The sequence below is a fragment of the Desmodus rotundus genome, chromosome 9 (genome assembly GCF_022682495.2).
Source record: "Desmodus rotundus isolate HL8 chromosome 9, HLdesRot8A.1, whole genome shotgun sequence".
In the NCBI taxonomy this organism is placed as follows: domain Eukaryota; kingdom Metazoa; phylum Chordata; class Mammalia; order Chiroptera; family Phyllostomidae; genus Desmodus; species Desmodus rotundus.
This window is the reverse complement of record NC_071395.1, coordinates 77164411-77183932: the sequence shown is the minus strand read 5'-3', so window position 1 is coordinate 77183932 and position 19522 is coordinate 77164411. Positions and strand designations below refer to the sequence as shown.

The 19522-nt window shown below is 55.5% G+C and overlaps 1 protein-coding gene across 1 annotated transcript in view; it reads left to right on the top strand.

Annotated features, from left to right (window-relative positions):
• RPH3AL (rabphilin 3A like (without C2 domains)) overlaps nt 1–18266 on the top strand; it is a 132298-nt gene extending 114032 nt beyond the window's left edge. Inside the window, 4 exon segments of the mRNA XM_053910484.1 lie at nt 13527–13640; nt 15526–15641; nt 15643–15672; nt 17529–18266. Coding sequence (XP_053766459.1) covers nt 13527–13640; nt 15526–15641; nt 15643–15672; nt 17529–17894 — 626 coding nt within the window. The 3' untranslated portion in view covers nt 17895–18266.
• Nucleotides 18267–19522: the final 1256 nt, after the last annotated feature.

Here is a 19522-nt window from a genome sequence, read left to right as displayed (position 1 = left end):
TCAAGGGGGACACTGGGAAATGAAGCCTTCAGCTTCTGCAGCCCTTCATTATAATAAAAGTGGGCAAGGTTGCGGGGGAGGGGGGGAGGCGGGGGGCGGGGGAGCCTCGTTTCCTACGAGAGCTGGAGACTTGAATGAATCTGACTGAAGTCACTGCGTGTGGAAATCAGTCTCACACTGGATTTGTGATGGGGCTTCTTGTTTTCTTCAGCCCCAGTGCTGTGACCAGGAGCCACCTCTGCCTGGGTCTGTCCTGTGGCTGGCCTGCCCAGCCTTCCCCAGCTGTGGCTGAGTGCCTGAAGGGGGAGGTGTGCGGGGAGGACTGAAGCCCCAGGTCACGAGTCCAGACAGTGTTCAGTGGGCTTTCTGGGACGTATGTCCTCTTCTCCGGTGGGAGCAGAGAGCTAGGGCTCCTAGGAGACTGTCCTCTGGGATTTGCTGTGTTCGCCTCTCCCAGGGAGCCTGAGGCCAGGAGGGGAGGGGCCATCATCCAAAGCCTTTGACAGGCCCTGTGGCCTGGTGGTTTGGGAAGTCCTTTCCACTTTGTCCTCCAGCCCAGACCCCAAAAGTCCCCAGACAAGCACAGGCAGGTGCCTTGAGCTCCCTGTCACCTTGAGGTGAATTAACTTCCTGGTCTGCATTGAGCCCTGGGTCCCACGGTTCCTCCCCAGGATCCTCAGCAGTGGGAAGCCTCCCACCCCCTGGCCTCAGGCATCCCCCTGAGCAGAGTACCAGCTTCCTGGATGGATTTGAACAGAATGACTTGCCAGTTCACTTCAAGGACTGTTCTGAAAAAGTACTCAAGTCTTGGCTTTGTTCCAGATGAGTGGTTTTAAGAAAAATAGGAGTTTCATTATCACTTCATTGGTCTGATAGATTTTAAATAATTTTTTTAAAATTCTAAACTGTGGTTCTGTTTGCAGACCAGTGAAAGCAAGCTTTGGGGCAGTTTGGGTCGAGCAGTCTGGTCCCAACTCAGCCTACAAATGCATACGGGGGTATCCTTCCCAAATGGGCCATCCCTCGCCTTTCCTCCCACCCCTGGGCCACCATCTCCTGCTCCCTGGAAAAGCCTAGTCACTGGTGCTGTGCCGGCTTCAGCCAGAGCTCCGTGACTCACGGTCATTATCTCATCTGATGCTCGGAACAGCCGGTGGGGCAGCTATAAGCGGCGAAATTGACGCTTAGTGATGGATGGAGAGTGGGGAACCTGCCCAAGGTCACGTAGTCTGCGGCCAAGAGGGCCTGGCACCCAGGCTTCTGAATCCTGGCCCACACGCCTCCCCTCTGAGTGCAGTTCAGAGTAAAGCTCTTGCCCAAATCGCTACACACGCTTGCTTCCTTCTTTTGGACTTAGTGGGAGGATTTGGGGTTGCACGGGGCAGAGCCACTGAGGCCCAGCTCAAGTCGGGGCATGGCTGCCGGGTGGCAGAGGAAGGTCTCCCAGAGGCAGAAACAGAGACAAAGGCTTTTGAGGCCTTTGGGGACAGGAGTGTGGCAGGAGTGGGGACAGAAGTGTTCCCTTCTTCTCAGGGAACTCTTGGACCAGCTTTATCCCCCAGCCTCTGCCTGCTCGGGAGCTTGTACTCTCTGTATGCCCTTCAGTCTCAACATCTGCCCCCACTCTCAGGGCCCCACTCAGCAGGGAAGGGATTGGCCTGGTTCCTTTCTGCTTATGCCGCCTCTGTTTGCAACTAGCCTGTATCCCATCAGACATAATAGATGGCATGGCCAGTTAGTGCTGCTTTCCCCCAAAGCAGAGCTGGGACAGAGCAGGGGGAAATTTGTGTCTTTTGCTCAATAGCCATTGAACTACAAAATTGGGTGTTTGTATCTGACAGAGTAGTAGTGAGCTCCCTGTCACTGGGAGCATTCAAGCAGAACCTAGGTAATAATGGGTTGATAAACTCACTATGGGCTTGTTAGTGTGTATCCAGAGTTATGCCCCCATATTATAGCCACGGCTTGGGGGACAGAGATACATTCTACAGTCCAAGATGGAGAAAGCTACGCAGCCCATGAAAGCCTTAAACCCGAGACCTCTGTCTACTTAGCACAAAGCTGCAGCCGACTAAGCTAATAAGCAGTTCCGTGGCAGCCGTTTTTCCATCAAACGCATATGCTGTTTCCTGACTTCTTAACGCAGCATGCTATTTATACCAGTAGATCCATTCATTCTTAATGAGCCACAGTTGTGGATTGTAAAATGTTTTATTTTCAGACAGGATTGCTCACTGCCCAGAGCCAGCTGTTGCTATGCCACCTTCCTTCTTTTTCTGTTCCCGAGAAATTAACATTTCCAAAGCTCCTCAGAGGACTCAGCTGCCCTCTCCCAGCCACCCCACTCACCCCAGTGTTTCCCCAGCAGGCTCTGGACTTGCCACGTCTGCCACGGCAGCCTGGATGTGGTGCATGAACTTCCTGCAGCCTTAGGAGCAGCTGGGAGTGTGTGCTGTGCGCAGGGGGCCAGGCTGGCTGAGGCTTGGAGAAGCGGGCAGAGCGAAGCAGGAGGAGGGCTTCCGTGCGGGGAGTTGGGGTGCCATCTGTCCTTGGAGGGTTGGACCTCTGCCGCTGTTACAGGTCGCAAGCTGGCGGAGCAGCGACTCGATCTGGCTCAGTGCTCTAAATTCATTGACAACTTTTTAAAATGTAGAGAATTCTCATTTAAAAGAATATGGAGTGGTTCTGGCTTCTTTTTTGAAATCGGAAGGCCTGCCCATACTGCCACTCCCTGGAAAAATGGGACAGGCTGAGTGAGTAAGGCTGAGAAGCCGCTTCCCCTGCACACAGGGCATGGGGTCTCTGGTCTGCCACAGTCCCTCCCCTCCCTCTTGTCTTTGGCACTCTTTGATCACTGCCTCTGTGGGATTATTAAGAAGGAATTAAAGTAGGTCTTGTTTCCACATCCCTATGAAAGGATACCTGTTGCAGGAAAGTGGGCCCACTTCTCTGTGGCAGTGAAGCGTTCCCACAGGCAGCCCACTTCGCTCACGGACCCTTCCACCTGAGCGGTGGAAGACAGCAGCCTGACCCTGCCACACCTCTGTGTCTCTTCTCCCTATTCAGACCCACAAAGCCTGCCCGTGGTAGCTCTGCGCCATCGCCTCCCAGGCCTCACCAATTCAGGGCTGTCAAACTCATTTTCACCGAGGGCCACATCAGCCTTGTGGTTGCCTTCAAAGGGCCTAATGTAATCTTAGGACTGTATAAATGTAACTACTCCTTAACAGTTAAGCAAGAACTCAGCGCTGCCAGGTAGAAACAAGGTGCCGGACTGGATAAAACAAGGTGGAGGGCCGGATTCGGGCGCCGACAGGCCTTGTGTTTGCCACCTGTGATAAGGGGTCAGGACCTGCCAAGCTGATGTGTGCTAATGGGGGTGCCAGGCAGGAAAGCTGGGGTTTGGGGGGTCTTGGTTTCCTCATGAGGAGGATGGGGATGAAAGGCAGGGACAGGGAGTTTGTGGTCTTGCAGCTTTCATATCCTAGAGTTCCAAAGCCGAGGGATGAAACTTCGTGGAAGAATTTCTGGCAGGAGGTAGAGTAGCTCCCAGATCATGCGCTGAGGCTGCCTCTACTGGGAAGAGCACCCCCATTCCCGCACTGGCCCCGCCCTCCCCGCTCACGCTCACACTCACGCACTCGCACAAGCAGTCCTGCTCCGTGCTGCCAGTGAGATCCGTCCAACCCACCCAGCACCCTCATGCCCCTCCCCCGCACGCTGTGCCTGTGTCTGCTCAGTGCTCCTGGGCGGGCTGACTCTCCCTTTGAAAGTCCTGTCCCTGGGGTCTCGTTCTGTGCTGAATTATCACCTTCCCCGCCTCCGGCCGCTCTACTCCTTGTACAGGTTCTAGAATCCTGCGGAGCTAGAAGTGCCTGAGGTGTTTTTTTAAATATGTTTTACTGATTTGAGAGAGAGGGACATAAATTTGTTATTCCACTTATTTATGCATTTATTGGTATATGCCGAGACCAGGGCATCAAACCCCCAACCTTGGCATATCAGGACCACACTATAACCAACTGAGCTGCCTCTCCAGGGCGAGATATATATAAAAATATATGTATTTAATAAATATATAGAATAGAATAGAAACCACCAAATTATATATATAATATAATATAATATAAATAATAGAAACCACCAAATACACACACAGACGCGTGAGCCAGCAAGGACTATTTGGAGAGGAGGGAGGGAGAAGCTGTCTTTGAACCATCTGCAAAGGGTGCTGTGTGTCCAGCCGGGCTCCTGAGACCCACGGACTCAGCTCCTCATAGTGTAGGTCTGCTGCCTGGGTCCAGAAAATAATTGAACAAAAAAATCATGGTCAGGCAGCCCTGTCTGTGGCTCCTGCCAGTCATTTGGGGAACTGAATGCCATCCAGCCCACCAAGGTCAGGAGAAGGGCATGGGATGCTCGAGCCCACAGCGGGCCCCACTTGGGCAAACACTGACCGCCGGCCAGTCATTGGTCTTCTTGTGTAGCTGTCTTTCTGCTGGGTTCAGCTGAGGGCCTGAGTACCATGTGCCCTGTGCAGGTGAAGGAAGCCGGCCTCAGACCTCAGTGTCGAGTGGCCAGATTAAAACAACAACACTAGCCCTGGCTGGTGTAGCGCAGTGGATTGAGCGCAGGCCTGTGAACCAAGGGGTTGCCAGTTAAATTCCCAGTCAGGGCACATGCCTGGGTTGCAGGCCAGGTCCCCAGTTGGGGGCATGTGAGAGGCAGCCACACATGGATGTTTCTCTCCCTCTTTCTCCTTCCCTTTTCTCTAAAAAATAAGTAAATGAAATCTTTAAAAAAAAAAAAACAAAACAGCAACACTAGCAGCTGCCGGGGGTTTTACAGTCGCTGGTGGAAGGCTGTGCTGGGGGCCGTGCAGCCACTATTTCAGGTAATCCCCTGGCCACCTGTGTGGGGGGCATGCTATTGCCCCATTTTATAGAAAGGGAAACTAAGGCATGAAGAGGTTAAATAACTTATACCACGATCTTGGCATGATGGAAAGAGAAACCCGCAGCGTTCGGAAACTCTGCCCTTCCCCTAAGGCCCAGGGAAGGGGCGGCCTGGCCACATCTCAGGTAGCTGTGTTTCCAAGGCGAAGCCCATGCGCACTAATTTGTCCTGACCTTCAGGGCCCGTGGTGAAGCCAAACACTAGCCGAGTGCTGGTGGGTATGAATGGAGGAGCCAACCCCAGAACAGAAGCCCTGGGCTTCAGGAAATTGCCTTTGCCCCACCCCTGCCCCCAGCAGCCCCCTGCCTGTCTTGGCGGCTTGGGGATTAATTTTTAAGACCAGAAGGCCCTCATTAGCCACACTACTGAGGTCAGGGGCATGGCTGTCGCTTCAAATTTGCCCGAACCTGATGATAGCCCCAGCTGATTGGTTGATTCCAGCTGCAAAGTGAGGTCTGGGGGCTCCTTGCCCCCGGTCTGAGCTGAAATAGGAACGCAGGGCCCAGTCCCCCGAGTCAGACTCTGGCTTTGGTTCAGCTCACGAGTGCCAGACCTGGGCTAGGCTCCGCCTTGTGCAATAAAGCACATCCTCCGTGGCCGCTCACCTGTCTCACCAAGTAAACCTACAGCTTAATTCTGCCCACTCTAGATTTTTCAGCCTTTGGGGAGCTGGGTGAAGTGAATAAATCCGGACCACCTGTCCTGTCTGACTCCAACAAAGCCTTAGGAGAGAGCAGCACGAGCTCCCCTCAGCTCAGCAACTCCACCCGGGGCCTTCTGCCCGTCACGGGGTGGAGGCGGCCACTCAGACAGGCCAAAGCTGATCTCCCTTTGCTGGTCCAGGCTCAGCCACAGAGACTGGGTGGTTCTCTGCACCCCCTGACCTCCATACAGGAGGGAGGGACCAGGCAAACCCGGCAGCCCATCCCTACCCTCCTGTTCCCAGCACTGAGTCCACCGGCCAAGCAGGGGCTGAGGTTCCACGCCAGGTGAGGGGCAAGCCCAGAGGCCAGGAAGGCCGGACCCAAAGGCATGTGGAGGAGAGGCCTGAGAGCAGATACAGAGACAGACGGAGATGCAGAGAGTTTTGTAAACATCAGCAAGAGAAGCACAGAGAGACGAAGGAAAAGATAGAGACAGAAGGATGGAGAGCTGAAGTTAAGGAACTAACGGAGGCACGTTGTTCATCCCAGCAAAGGAACAGGCAGGAAGCGCACACTTGCTTGGCTTCATCGCTGCCATACATCAGAAGCAATGATCTGCCAGAGAGGAGCAGTGCAGAGCACAGCTAAACCAGACTAGTCCCTTGTCCCTTAAGTGCCTGAGCCTAGAGTCTTTCTCTTGAGCCAGCAGGGCTGTTCTGGCCCCAGAGAAGCCCGCCTCTGGACTTTGCCTTTCCTATTCCCTGTCACAGATGCCAGGCCCACACAGGTTCCAGCATTTCTACCTATAAACCAAGCCTGTCAGCCTGTCTTTAAATGTCACCTCTTCCAGGAAGCCCTCCCTGACCCCCTCCCCCTGAACACTCGCTGGCTCTCTTTCAGGGTATCACATTCTCTCTAAAGGGAGCTATTCTTATCTTCCATCCACCTATCTCCTGTTCTATGTGGAGAACCTCAAGCAAGAATAGGACCACAGGATTTTGGTGCTGGCGACTATATCACTATTGATTTGAGGATTTGTCTTCATTATCCGGTGCCTCCTGTCTGTGAGTCTGAAGGAGGGACTTAATTAAAATCAATGGCAAATGAATAAACAAGCACAGAAAACCCTCCAGTCTCCAGCTCTGAATTCCCAGCCTGGTCTGGGCTATCCCTGCTGGTGTCCCCTTTGGCAGCCTGGAAGGGGGACAAGGAAGGAGGGTTCCCTGTGACCCTCCCCACCTCACAGATAAAGCAATGAGGCTCCGGGTGGGCAGGCAGATGGCCAGTGAAGGTCACCTGGATCTCCTGACCCCGGGGTCTGACGGGGAAGGAGGCTGTAAGCCTCTCTGGCCACCGCCTGGCCCATCCCTATGAGGACAGGTTCCCGGCTTGGGGCCACCTTTCCCCGGTCCAGGCCCCGACTCTCCAGGGCCAGGAAGAGAGTTTCCAAAACAAAGGAAGGACCTGTTTCTCTGGCAGGGCCTCAGCTCGGGCTTGGAAAGACCGCAGGCTCTGTGTGAACAGTGCTCTCCTTGCCCCTCAACCACCCCCCCCCCCCGCCCCACCAAGGCCCACTCATCTTGTGTCCATGGCAACTGGTCTCAGACAGCCCCTCCCCCTTTAGCCTGTCCCTGGCTCAGGCTGAGGCCACCAGCTGCCTGGCTCGTCCCACTTGAGTGTCCTTCAGAAGGAAGCTGGGAGGAGGTGCCTGCTTGGTGGAAAGCCCAGCCCTTCTGGAGATGGAGCTGGCTGCCACCGCCGTGCTGACCACTGTCCGGCCTCCTGGCTCTGCGCCGTGAGGTGTCCTGTCCCCGGGAGGGCTCTGCAGACAGTCAGCAAGTATATCCTGAGTGCCCGCTCCGGCCGAGGCCCAGGGTTGGGGGCTTGAGGGCAGGCCCCAGATGTGGATTAAGATGTATCCCCTCCCTCGAGTCGCGCCAGGGACAGTTGGGGAAGTCAAGGCAGGCATTCGTAGGAAAAGAAAGTCAATGCCAGGCAGTCATGGGGACAGCAAAGGGGAGCCTGCCCCCACCCCCTCCCTCCAGGCCTGGAGGGACTTCAGTAGAGGCTCAATTCAGATGGGTTCCTAGAAGATGAATAGGATTCAAATTTTAAAAAATATTTACAGGCTCGCCTTGGCCAGTTGGCTCAGCTGGTTGGACCATCGTCCTAGACAACAAAAGATTGCCGGTTCGATTCCCGGTCAGAGCACATACCCGGATTGCAGGGTTCCATCCCCAGCTGGGATGCGTAGAGAAGGCAAACAGTCAATCTCTCTCACATCGATGTTGCTCTGTCTGTCTTTCTCTCCCTCCTCTCTCTAAAATCAATAAACGTATCCTCAGGTGAGGACTTTATTAAAAATTTTGTAGGCTTGTATAGCTTTTTAAACTTGCAGTGCCCTCTGCCATACTTGGCCTTACTTTACTGGCAGTTACTACTGTCTCCATTTTGCCGAGGAGACGGTCGAGGTCTGGAGAGATGAAAGTATGTGCCCAGGAGCGTCCAGGACAGAGAAATCAACCGTAGGTGCTGGGAGGGAACAGAAGTCTCTCTCTCCACATTGAGGCCCCCGCCTCTAACGGGCAAAGGGCCCAGAGAGAAAGCCAGGAAGGGCCTGTAGGGAAACAGAGGACGCCTGGCCTGCCTGGCTTCTGAGGGAGCAGAGCTGTTCTGGGGAGGCTGCACCAGAGGTGCCCTGCACACCAGCTGAGCGGGAAAGAGCAGGGATTCCCACGAGAGGAAGGCCTGGGTTCAGATCCCAGCTCGGCCTCCAAACGGCCCTTGAAGACACGTAGTGTCCTCAGCGTCCCATGAAGCACAACTTGGGAGCATAAGCGCCCCTGGAAAAAGTGAGTCCACCCCGTGAGGTTGGCCTTGGCATCGGTGACCCCAGAGGCAAGCCCTGCGCCAGGGGGTGTGGGCCATGATTTTAGGCGGCCCCCTCGAGTAAAATAGCTCCCTTTTATCAAGCACCTGCCATGCACCAGACGCCACCTGCGTGACCCCTTTTAACACTCACAACAACCCCAAAAGGGACCCTTTGTCCCCCAGTTCATGGGTGGACCTGCTGAGCACAGATATGTGAAGAAACTGGCCCCAGGTTACATGACCGGGAAGTAGCGGAGCCAGGGCAGAACTCGGTCTCTCTGACTCAGAGCTGGTCCCTCGTCACCACCCCACACTTCCCTTTTGCTGCCACCAAATGGAGCCCCAGACTTGCCAGGCATCTCTGTAGGATCCCAGGCTGTGGGCCCCGCCCTCACCTGACTCAGTGGGCACAGCGTGGGACTCTTCTCCGCAGCCGTGCCAGCTTGGTGGGCTGCGTAAGGCTAATTGGGGATGTCTATGCATTCCCCGGGGCCTTATCATTTTTCCTTTACATTAAAAAAAAAATTTGTTGTTTTTAGTATGCAAAACTTTCCACCATCTGCTTTGCCTTGGCAGAGTGTTTGCTGAAAATATCTCTCTTCCTCTCTAATTCCCATAATGTCTGGGGGCTTTGGGAGCTTCCGAGCAGAGCAGCAGCAGCGCGCGAGTGCCTCCCAAGCTCCTGGGCTGCCGCTGCCCTTGTGCCGGGCGGGCGGATGTTGTGTGGTCCGGACGTCGCATCTCTCCACCTCTCAGCCAGAGAGGGGCACTGGGGTCTCTCCACTGATGGAACAAAGCAGGCCTGAACTCTAGAATCCCACCCGGAGCAGCTGTCCGGGTGGCGTGTGATGAAGCCCTGAGAGATGGTGCCCAGGGTCACAGAGAGAGGTGGTGGCAGAACAGAGCCAGGAATCCAGTCCCCTCAATCCAAGTGCAGGCCTGTGAGGTCAAGTGGCCAGTGTCCCGCCAGTCCCCTGGACCGTCCCAGGCCAGGTGTCTCCACAGGGCTGCAGCTGTCACACCTGTCCTCTCAGGCGTTCTGGAAAGACTTTACAAAAGGGAAGGCTTCCCCCCACCTTCATGTGCCAAAACTCTTGAGTTTCCATGGAGACAGTCAAATTGCAAATTCATCCAAGAGTGAGCCAGGGGTGGAGGGTGGGGGAAAGCTGGCTGATCCCCAGAGGAGCAGGCATGGCTGGTGCTGGCTTTCATCTTCAGCAGCAGACAGCCCTTCTGGGGCAGGCTGGGGAAATCTCAGGGATGCCAGGCCCCAAGCAAGGGGTCCAGGGGTCAGGCCTGTGGAGGGGAGGGCCTTGCATCCTCCCTGCCTCGTGGCAAAGCCCAGGTAAATCCATTTGGTGACACCTCCTTGGGGAAGTGCTTGAGACAGTCTTCCTCCTGGGGTTTTCCCATCTCCAACCTGAAAAATCAGATGTGAGCAGCATACAAGAATTCATCACCAAGCTCTCCTAGACTCCACCTTGGGGGAATTAGAGGGGGAGAAAATCAGCCTTCAGACATACAGCGTTTTGTTGAGGATGGAAGAGCAAGGGCCGAAAGATATATGAGGCTAAACGCTTTGTTCATAGACCTGAAAGATTTACAGTCACAGCTGCTCTGCAGGCAGGAAGGTGGCTACGGCAGCTGAATGGCAAATTAGCCAAAGTTTGGGTCTCACAGAGCCCTTGAAGCGCCGAGGCCCGGCCCCACCTCAAGATCCTAGACACAGGGAGCAGAGATGCTTGAGCCCAGGGAGATGTACCCCCAAAGAGAGTGCGTCTCGGCTGGCTGCTTCTCTGCCCTGAGATGCCTCTGTGAGCTCCTTGTCACCTGGGGCTATCCCCCCGTTCCGTGTCTGCAGCCCTTTGGGGTCTGTAAAAGGAGACAAAGAACAAGCCAAGCAACTGTAACTTGAGGAGGTTTTATTTTTTCAAAACCTGGTGCAACATAGGAGCCCCAAGGGATCTAGGCGACATGGCACCTGAACCCACCCCCAGGGTTGATGCTTTGGACAAGGCATACCCCCCCCCATGAAAACCGCTCTCCCAGTGTGCAGCCCAGCACAGCTTTCTTGCAGTTAAAACACACGCCCACTCCCAACCTAATGCTGTGACCAGGTACGACAGGTGACAGGAGGGGAGGAGGGTAAAGAAATGTGATACATGAGTTTGCCCCTGTGACCCAGGTCCTGGGACATTCCTACCCATTGCCTCTGTGGAGTTATTGGTACTTTTGTGCTTTTTTGGCATCCGCCCGTTAGCACCAAAGATCCTGGCACTGTTTGAACGCCATGGGGCCCCATGTCCTGCCTGCCCCAGATTTATGAAGATCCTGCACGTCAAGCGTGGGAGAGATGGGACCCTCCAGGTCGGGAGGGGTAAATAGGTCATCGTCCTGAAGCATCTCTGGCAGAAAGATGGGGAAACCAATGTGAGACCAGTCACCTTGCTCTCCCAAGGGATTCCCACTGCTTCACTGGCTGCCGGCCCCCACCCCCTGCCTCCGGGGGTGGGCAGGGGGACAGATTCCTCCCTGATGCCTTTGCAGCTGCCTCCTGCACCTCCCACTCCGTCTGGGGACCCACGGGGTTGGTGTTTAGTCAGTCAGTGAGTCAAAAACACGCAAATGCTTCTAGAACCGCCACCAATTGTGTCTGGGCTCAGTGGAGTCACGATCATAGAAACGCAGTCCAGGACCTGAAAAACGATTGCGAAGTCAGGCCTTTACTTGTATCTCTCCAATACTGTAAAAGAGGTATGTGGACCACAGCACCCCCACCCCCATCCCTGTCTCTTGACTCTACATCACAAAAGCCCAAGAAGCAGTCCTTGAGGACAGGGGAGGAAAAGAAACAGGACAGAAAAGGCAGAATCCTGGAGCACAGTGAAGGCATAGCCAGGGACAATGAGGTTAGCCTCGCTCTTGCCCCACCCACACGGGTCAGGCTCTGCAGGAGAAGCACGCCAGCCTGATTCAGGGTGCAATTTGGCCCCTGCCGGAAAGGAGCCTCGATTCTGCTGGGGGAACACATGCACAAACACGTACATCAGAACGTGGTTGGTGCAGGTGTAGCAGAATGCACAGGGCACCTGGAGGAGGTGGTACCCACCTGAGCCAGGAGAAAAGCGGTGGGTGAGGCACCCTGAGCAGAGGTGGGCAGGAGGTGCTAACTGGTACTTTGTCAGGAGCTCCAGGCCCGTGGGGCCAGAGGACCCTGGGTTAGGAGAGCAGGCTGTATGGGACGAGGCTGGACTAGCAGACAAGAGCTTGGGCTTGATCCTGTAGGTTATGAGGAGCCTTTGCCGAGGGGTGACTAGGACTTGTGTAGTCGCTGGAGAGAGAGGTGAACGGATATTCTGTGTGGCCAGCACGTTGAAATACATCTGAGAGGATGGACAGAAGGATGGACCGCTGTCCTGGGGGAGCCCTGCTTCCTGCTGACTGTTAATGCAGTCTCCGCCTTCTCCACTTGCACTGCTCCAGAGGGGTCTGGCGGGTCAGATGAAAGCTCGTAGCCACCCTCGGTGTGGATCAATTTTGTTTCCAATCTCCTCTCCCACAAATGGGCCCCTATGGCCCTGGGTTGTTTGGCAGATCGAATAAGATAATGCTCACTGGGCACCCAGCATAGCGCCTGGCAGAAAGCGCGCAACCCTCCTAACCGCCCTCTGTGACGCGCGCTTCGCATCCCCTGGATTAAACCACTGATTCTCATCATCCCATCGCTGAGTGAGTCACCTGGGAGAGCTGCTTACCTGTAATCCCAAACCTTGCCGCGCAGTTGTACCTGCTATAATTACGTCTTTTAATTAAAAGTTATGTAAAGTCACAAAAGAATCAGAAAAGACAAAGAGTTGTCTCGCTAAAACCAAGACTTTGGAAAGCCTTCATAGCAGCCACTTGCTTAAAATAGCTATTGAATTAGAAGTGGGCAGGGCAGCTGTAAAACCAGGGGAGAGAAACAGGGAGTAGAGGGTTCTGCCCTCATCTTGCTCTGTCTGCCCCTCAAGCTCGGCTCCAGCGTAAAGACGCTGGACCTGGACTCAGCCGAGCATGCCTGCAGTTCAGACCTGCAAGACCGGGTGGACCCAAGCCCAAAGGAGCACCCAGGCTCTGCAGCAAAAGATTGGCAAATGGATGTACATTTCTATGCTTAAAGTTAAAATAGAACGTTTAACATATGAATATATCCCATATTATGACTCCCACCGGTGACAAAGCAGCCAAATAGTGTTCCACTTAGTCCAGGAAAGAGGGTTTCTACCACAGTGGGTGTTCACTGTGAGGGATTTTCTCCCTTCCCCTCTCCCAGGGCTCCAACCCCATCAGCCCAGCTCCCTTCTGCTGCACCCGAGAGGCCTCGCTGGGAGTCACCGGGTGAACCGGGATGAGAGCCCGGCCTGGCGGCCCCCAGGCCCAGCCTTCCGGTGGAGTCGGAGTGGTCGGGAACACAGGCTGTGGAACCCACGGCCAGAGTTGGGATCCTGGCCGATCCCCTTACCACACTGGGCAAGTGCCTCGGTTTCCTCACCTGTAGAATGGGGGCGGTGCTGTTTCTGACCTGACGGTTGTTCCAAAGCTTCAGTGAGTCAGCTCGTGTAAAGCCCCGGAGTCTCCCATAGGGTCAGCAGGGCTGGCGCTGCCGCGACTGCAGAGCGACGCCTGGCGCCTTTTGGTGCAGCCAGGTGCAGGGCTCCGGGCATTTGTGCCTTCACCGAAGGGGATCGTCGGCTCCTATCACAGCGGCAGACTTCTGATCCCAACACAGGGAGCAGGTGACATGTGGGGATGATGGCCCTCCCCACTGGTCTTGGTCATGCTGGGCCCGAGTTCCAGCCTCTTTACCTCAGGACTCACCCCTCTGTTGGCAGAAAGGGGTAGCCTGCTGCCCCATCCCAGGCCATTGTTCCTGTGCCCCAAACACATGGGCCAGCTGAGGTTCTGTGCCACTGGGTCCTGGCAGGAGGGAGGTCTGCCCTGGCCCCCTCCGCCCAACATGCCTGCTGGTGGTGGCCAGTAGCGGTGACCTCCTATGCTGGTGTCTCTTCTTTCCAGTGGTTTCCAGTGACAGTGACAGCGACTCGGATCTCAGCTCCTCCAGCCTGGAGGACAGACTCCCGCCCACTGGGGACAGAGACCTGAAACCCGACAAGTCCTGCGGGGAGTCAGGTGAGTGTGGTAAGCACACCGCTGGTGCAGGTAGCCTCGCTTCCTCGGGCCTCTGCTCCCCAGCAGGTGTCGGCAGTTTTTCTGGACCAGGAAGGAGGCCCGGCCCTGGGGCTGGGACGACCAGGAGCTAACATCTTAGCACCACTGAGGAGTGGCGTGGAAAGGCGGCATGGGTGTACATTCGGGGGGGGAGGGGCAGGTCCAATGGCCACCCTGACCCTCGCCCACACACCTGGGCTCCCTCCCACGGCTCCCTGTGAGCATCCCAAATGAGATGTGGCCTCGTGAATGATGGGGCTGCGAGAGTGAGGTGAAGTTCTCCGGACGGGCTCGGTGCTGCCGGCAACCTGCGGTGGGAGCCCCTGCACGCGCTATGACCTCTTGGGCCTTGATTCCCACTCGTTAGCACCAACGGGAGGGTCTCCAAAGCTGCCTCAGAGTTTAACATCTCTGAGCTCTCCTCAGCGACCCTGCTGTTTGAAAGAGAATTAATTGGGGCCCCTGCTGGTGCAGCTCAGTGGATTGAGCACCTGCTAACTGAAGGGCCACCGGTTCGATTCCCTATCGGGGCAAGTGCCTGGGTTGTGGGCTGGGTCCCCAGTTGGGGCCATGTGAGAGGCAACCAACTGATGTTTCTCTCACACATCAATGTTTCACTCCCTCTCTTTTTCGCTCCCTTCCCCTCTCTCTGAAAATAAATAAAATTGTGTGAGAGAGAGAGAATTAACCAGGCCTCGAGGCTGGTGCAGACAAGGGGTCACATTTTCCTCTCCTTTAAACATGTGAGGGGCCTTCCTGGGAAATGGGCCAGCTTTATTCAGAGTTACTCCAGAAGGTAGAATGGGATATTTGAAAGATGGCTCAGGGAGGCTGATTTCAGTACCTAAGAAAGCTGTATAATAACTGCCCCAACCTAGAATGAAATGCCCTGGCGTGCTGTCCCTGGACAAAGGCTGGGTGACCTCCTGCCAGAGCTGACAGGGAAGGAATTCCTGCTGGGATGACAGCTGGGACCGGACCAGAGATGACACATGCCTGGCACACGTACTTGTACTTCCACTCCCGGGCCTGTGGCAGGCATTACTAGTTGATCACGATACACTTTCCCCCTGAGCCTGATGTGGCCTCAGAATCCTGCTCAGTGAGGTTTTCCAAGTGGTCGATGTCAGTGAGTGAAGATGATGTCAGAGATGAAAACTGTTCCGAACTAGAAGATCTCTTCGGCCCCTCAGGCCAAAGATTCTACCTTAGGAAAGTGTGAAGGAAACTTCCTGCCAGCCTTGGTTTCCAGGCCAGGTTCTGCACTCCCCTCCTCCTCCCCTCCCTTCACACCAGCTCCCAGCTCTGACCAAGAGGGCCTAGTGGATAGGAGAAGATGGAGTACAGTGTCACAGGCCCCAGCTCTGCTCTCTTGGCTGGGCAAGGACTGACAGACATATCTGAGTGAGGATCCTTGAGTTAGTAAAGGCAGCAATTAATAACCCTTGGAGTTCACTGAAATATATACCCTCCCCCCACACTCACACCCTCATTCTTTGAAGGCAAGAAAAATTCCTCCTTGTGGCCAATTTTCGTGTCGGTGACTTAAATTGTTCCTTAGTGAACGGACCTGAGGGCCCACTCGGTGGCCTTTATGCGAGTTAGGTAGACCAATCCGCAGTGGCCAGAGGGTGGGGTCACCTAGAACATGGCAGCCCTGTGGGGGCAGGGGTGGCAGTCCCCAGGGTAAGGGGCTCTGGGCAGACGGTCCCGCAGACGCCCATCACAGATCCACACGAGATGGCTTTATGTGAGCTCACCGTCGGGTTGAGATCATCCCCGTCTCAGTTTGTGGTCCAAATGGCCCAGCACTGAGCCATTTGGGTTCACACACGGTCTCTTGCAGGTGGCAGCGTGGAGTCCCCAAAGGTGGAGCTTTCCCACCCACCCAGCCACCTGTCGGGGAGCCAGAGCAGCCTGGCCAGCGAGACTGGGACCGGCTCTGCAGACCCACAGAAGGGCACCCCTCCCTGGCCTGACCCAAAGGGCCCCGGTGAGTACCCAGCCACTACTTCTAACCCCCACCCACTGCCCCCCTCCCCCTCCCCCAGGGCCCTCCTCTTCTCCCACTCAGTCCTCCAGAACTGGAAAGTGGTAGATAAGGTTTCCAATCCTGTGTATTTACTGAGCTCTGTGCAGACATTGGGGAAACAGAGGTGCCAGACCCCACCCTGCCCGCAGTGAACAGAGAGGAACTGTAAATCAATCGTGGCAAGCATCCCTACCCATCCTCAGCGACCGTAACAATGGGGTTAGCACACTCAGCTTTAGAGCATGTGACCTTTCATCCCTGTCTCTGTGACAGTCCCAGCAACTCCCATTTCGAGAGGGAGCACCGACTATGCTCCAGGCAGTCCAGCGCTCACCAAGCCCCACAGTGTGCCCATCCGGGGTCCTAGGTGCCCTTGGGGACAGTCCTCGGCCACTAGAAACCTACCATGTAGCTGAGGAAGCCAAATCAACTCACCCAGAACAGCCCAGCCCAGGGCAGGCCCAAATCGGAGGGAGAATTTGGGACTACTGAAGCTGTTGGCACTGGGGCCCGGCCTACCCTTGCACTGCCAAGGTCAAATTTTGTTCTATTGGAGGAATGGGCAGGAAGCTTGGCACCCCCATTTGATGGGCATGGAAACCAAGGATAAGAATTCAAGCTCCCACCCCTCTGTGTGCCTGCTGTCCTGGTCTGGCCAGCTTGGGATCCACGATGGGGGTGGGTCGGGGGAGGTCTCCTCACACTCAAGCCAGAGAAAATTGTGCAAGTGATGTTCGGCCCCTAGTCTCTTTCAAGAAGGAAGCCCCAGCTGCACTGGGGACCCCTGGGGCCAGAGGATCCACAGTGGGCGTGGCTCATGTGTGGGTGGGCGTGGCAGCTGACCTCCCAGCTGGTTCCTTGCTGGAGCCTAGGTGTGCGGGCAGGCACCCACCAGGAAACCAGGTCTCGCCCGCTCCCCACTCCCTGCCCTCCCCCCTCCTCCTCTCCCTCCCCTACCTACAATTCCCAAGAAGCTGCGGGGCAGGGCACCAAAGACAGGCAGCAGGTGGGCAGGGCTGAGAGGGAGCCACCTCGGGCGTGGCCATGAGTGGACCCACTGCCCTCCCTCCGGCCTCCTGAAATCCTCTATGGGGGACAGTTTGGAACCAGGCAGGCCAGAGTCCCAGTCCCAGCCCTGCCACCCACAGACGTAAACTGGGGTGAGCCATCAGATTGAACCATGTGAAACTGCATTTTTATCGATAAAAAATAGGTGAATATTGGCAATTCAATGTGACTCAACTTAATATCCGATCTCTCTGCGCCCAGCTCCACTGCCCCTAAAGTGGGCCCATGTTGCGCCCTGTGGATCGCAGGGGGCAATGCAGGGTGTGTGTGCAGTGCCCACAGGTCATGGGGGGGCAATGCAGGGTGTGTGGTGCAGTGCCCACGCTGAGCAGGTCTTAGGAAATGTCCGGTAACAAATGGGGACGCTGTGTGGAAAGAGGGTCCAGTGCGCAGAGAGGGTCCCAGGGCCTGAGGCACAGCTTGGAAAGGACCAGCCTGCAGGAAAGTCGTGCATCCCCACATCTATTCACCCCGTCTGGCAGCAGGAGATCACCTGTGTTGTCACCTGGGTCTCGATGGACGCACAGAAGCTCGGGCAGCAGACTTTGCCCGGGGTGCCAGCCCCCCCGCCCTCCCCGCAGCCCCCGTTGGTTTCACACAGGGAAGCTGCCTCAGGTGTGGGGCTGTGCCAGTGAAGAGCCCTCCTTCCCTGCTGTCACCTCTATTTCATTCCCAAAGCTCCAGCTGTCACCAGGGAGGTGCCCTGCCTCTGCTCACCTTATAGTGGCCTTTTTTTCTCTCCCCCAAAGGCAAAAGGCACGCCCGGCCGAGCCCCCGCCGTTGACGTGGCCTCCGATGACGCCCCCTGCCTGCCCTGGGCAGAGGCCTGTCTGTGCATGGAGCGGGCTTTCCAGGTGGAAGAGGCTGAGAGAGAAGGAGCGCCTGCACGCCGGAGCCACACCCTTCCTGGCTCCTTCCCGACGGTCCAGGAGGCCTCACATCCAACCCTGCGGGACGTGCCCCTGAGTCAACAAACCAGTGGGCTAAGTCCGCTGCCCCCCACTCAGTGCCTTTCTGCTCCTCTTCTTTCCCAGGAGCCCTCCCCACCACCCACCCACCCAGCCATTCCACTCAGCCCTAACCTTTATTTATTGTCCTCCCCGGACCCCTCCTGAGTCTCCCCCCTGTGTGTATTTCAAGTTGGCTCTCGTCTTGGGTTGGGCTGGAAGGGCCCTCAGACCCACCTGGCGGGGCCCCCACGTGCACTGCGGTTTCAGAGGGCACCAGGTGGGCTTTCTCCATGTTTGTATTAAAATGGAAGAAGAAGCCCAGTCCTGAGCATGACCCTTCAAAGCTGAGCTGGGCCGCTGGAGACAGAGGGTGGAACCCAGAGCAGGTGGGAGGAGACTCCCCTGCCTTTCCCTCCGCCTATGGCTCCGGGAGCTGAGAGCAGCACCCTCCCCTCCCTCGGGGTGGCCCAGGAGCCTGGCTTTCTGTCATTTCTTCGAGCCCCTCCCTTGGCCTCCCCGCTTCTCTCCGCCTCTCCCTGCTTGAGCAGGGCCGTGGTGAAGACCGAATTCCCTCACTGAAGAGCAGCGGAGGCCCAGTCCCCCGCTGGGGCCCGAAGGCTTCCCTAAGCCGTTAATTCACTTCTCTTCAGTAGGTTCAGTTTGGCATGAAAAATACTTAATTCAAAGCACAGTCAAATGCTTCTGGAAAACCCTTCCCTGAAGAGAGAGTAAATGTGTTTGTGTGTGTTGTTGTCTGTACCCACCCACCCTTCCTCTCCGCCCCCAGTGCCCCCCACCCCCAGTCCTCCAAGCCCTCAGGCCCCCACCGTTGGCTTTTGCACCATTGCTACCAGCAGATGGTTAAGAAAAAAAACCCTCACTGCTTCCCCATGACAAGTTAGCCTCAGAATGAAAATAAAGATGAGGATTGCGTGGAGCCCGTGTGCTCACCAGAGGGCCAGGATCGCCTGTGCTTCTGACCTGCGTCAGGAGAGAAATGGAGGGAAAACGGTGATGCGTTGATTGCGGGGAGACTTCCTGGGCCACAGTGAAAGGAATGAACTGGGGCTGTGTATGTGAAGAGCTTATAAACCTAACACTGAGTGGAAAAAGCAAGGCCATCTTTGTAAAAAAAAAAAAAAACCATACAAATAATCAAAATGAGTCTCATAAAGTTATATATATGTATGTAAAAATGTTTGTAAAATGGACAAAGACTTCTGGTTAAGTATGGTGGACCGAACCGTATTTTCTCTGCCCCCCAAACTCCCAATAAAATGGCATGAAGGAATGAGAATGGCATCAACTATCAACTCCAGCAATGAAAAGATAGGAGAGGAAATGGCAGCAAGTAAGAAACACCTGGCCCTGGCCAGGCGGCTCAGTTGGTTAGAGGGTTCTCCCCACGTGCCAAGGTTGCAGGTTCGATCCCCAGTCAGGGCACATACAAGAATCAACCAGCGAATGCATAAATCAGTGGGACAACAGATTGATGTCTCTCTCTCTGTCTTCCCCTCTCTCAAATCAATAAGTAAAAACTTTCAAAAAAGAAAGGTCTGAAAATTTGAGAGTTAGTATAACTTGTTCAGTGCCAGCAAAATGTCTGCAAGAGAGAAAGCCAGCTGGGAACAAGCCCGGTTGCTCTGCAGCATCCCCCCGATGCTTAGGGCTGGGAGGGCCAGGTGTCCCTAAGGCGGAAGTTCAGGATGGGTGTGAAAATAGTACTGCTTGGAAGAAGAGGTGAGACCCCCAAGTCCCTTCTCCCAGCCCCCACGGCCTGTGACTGCCCTGCC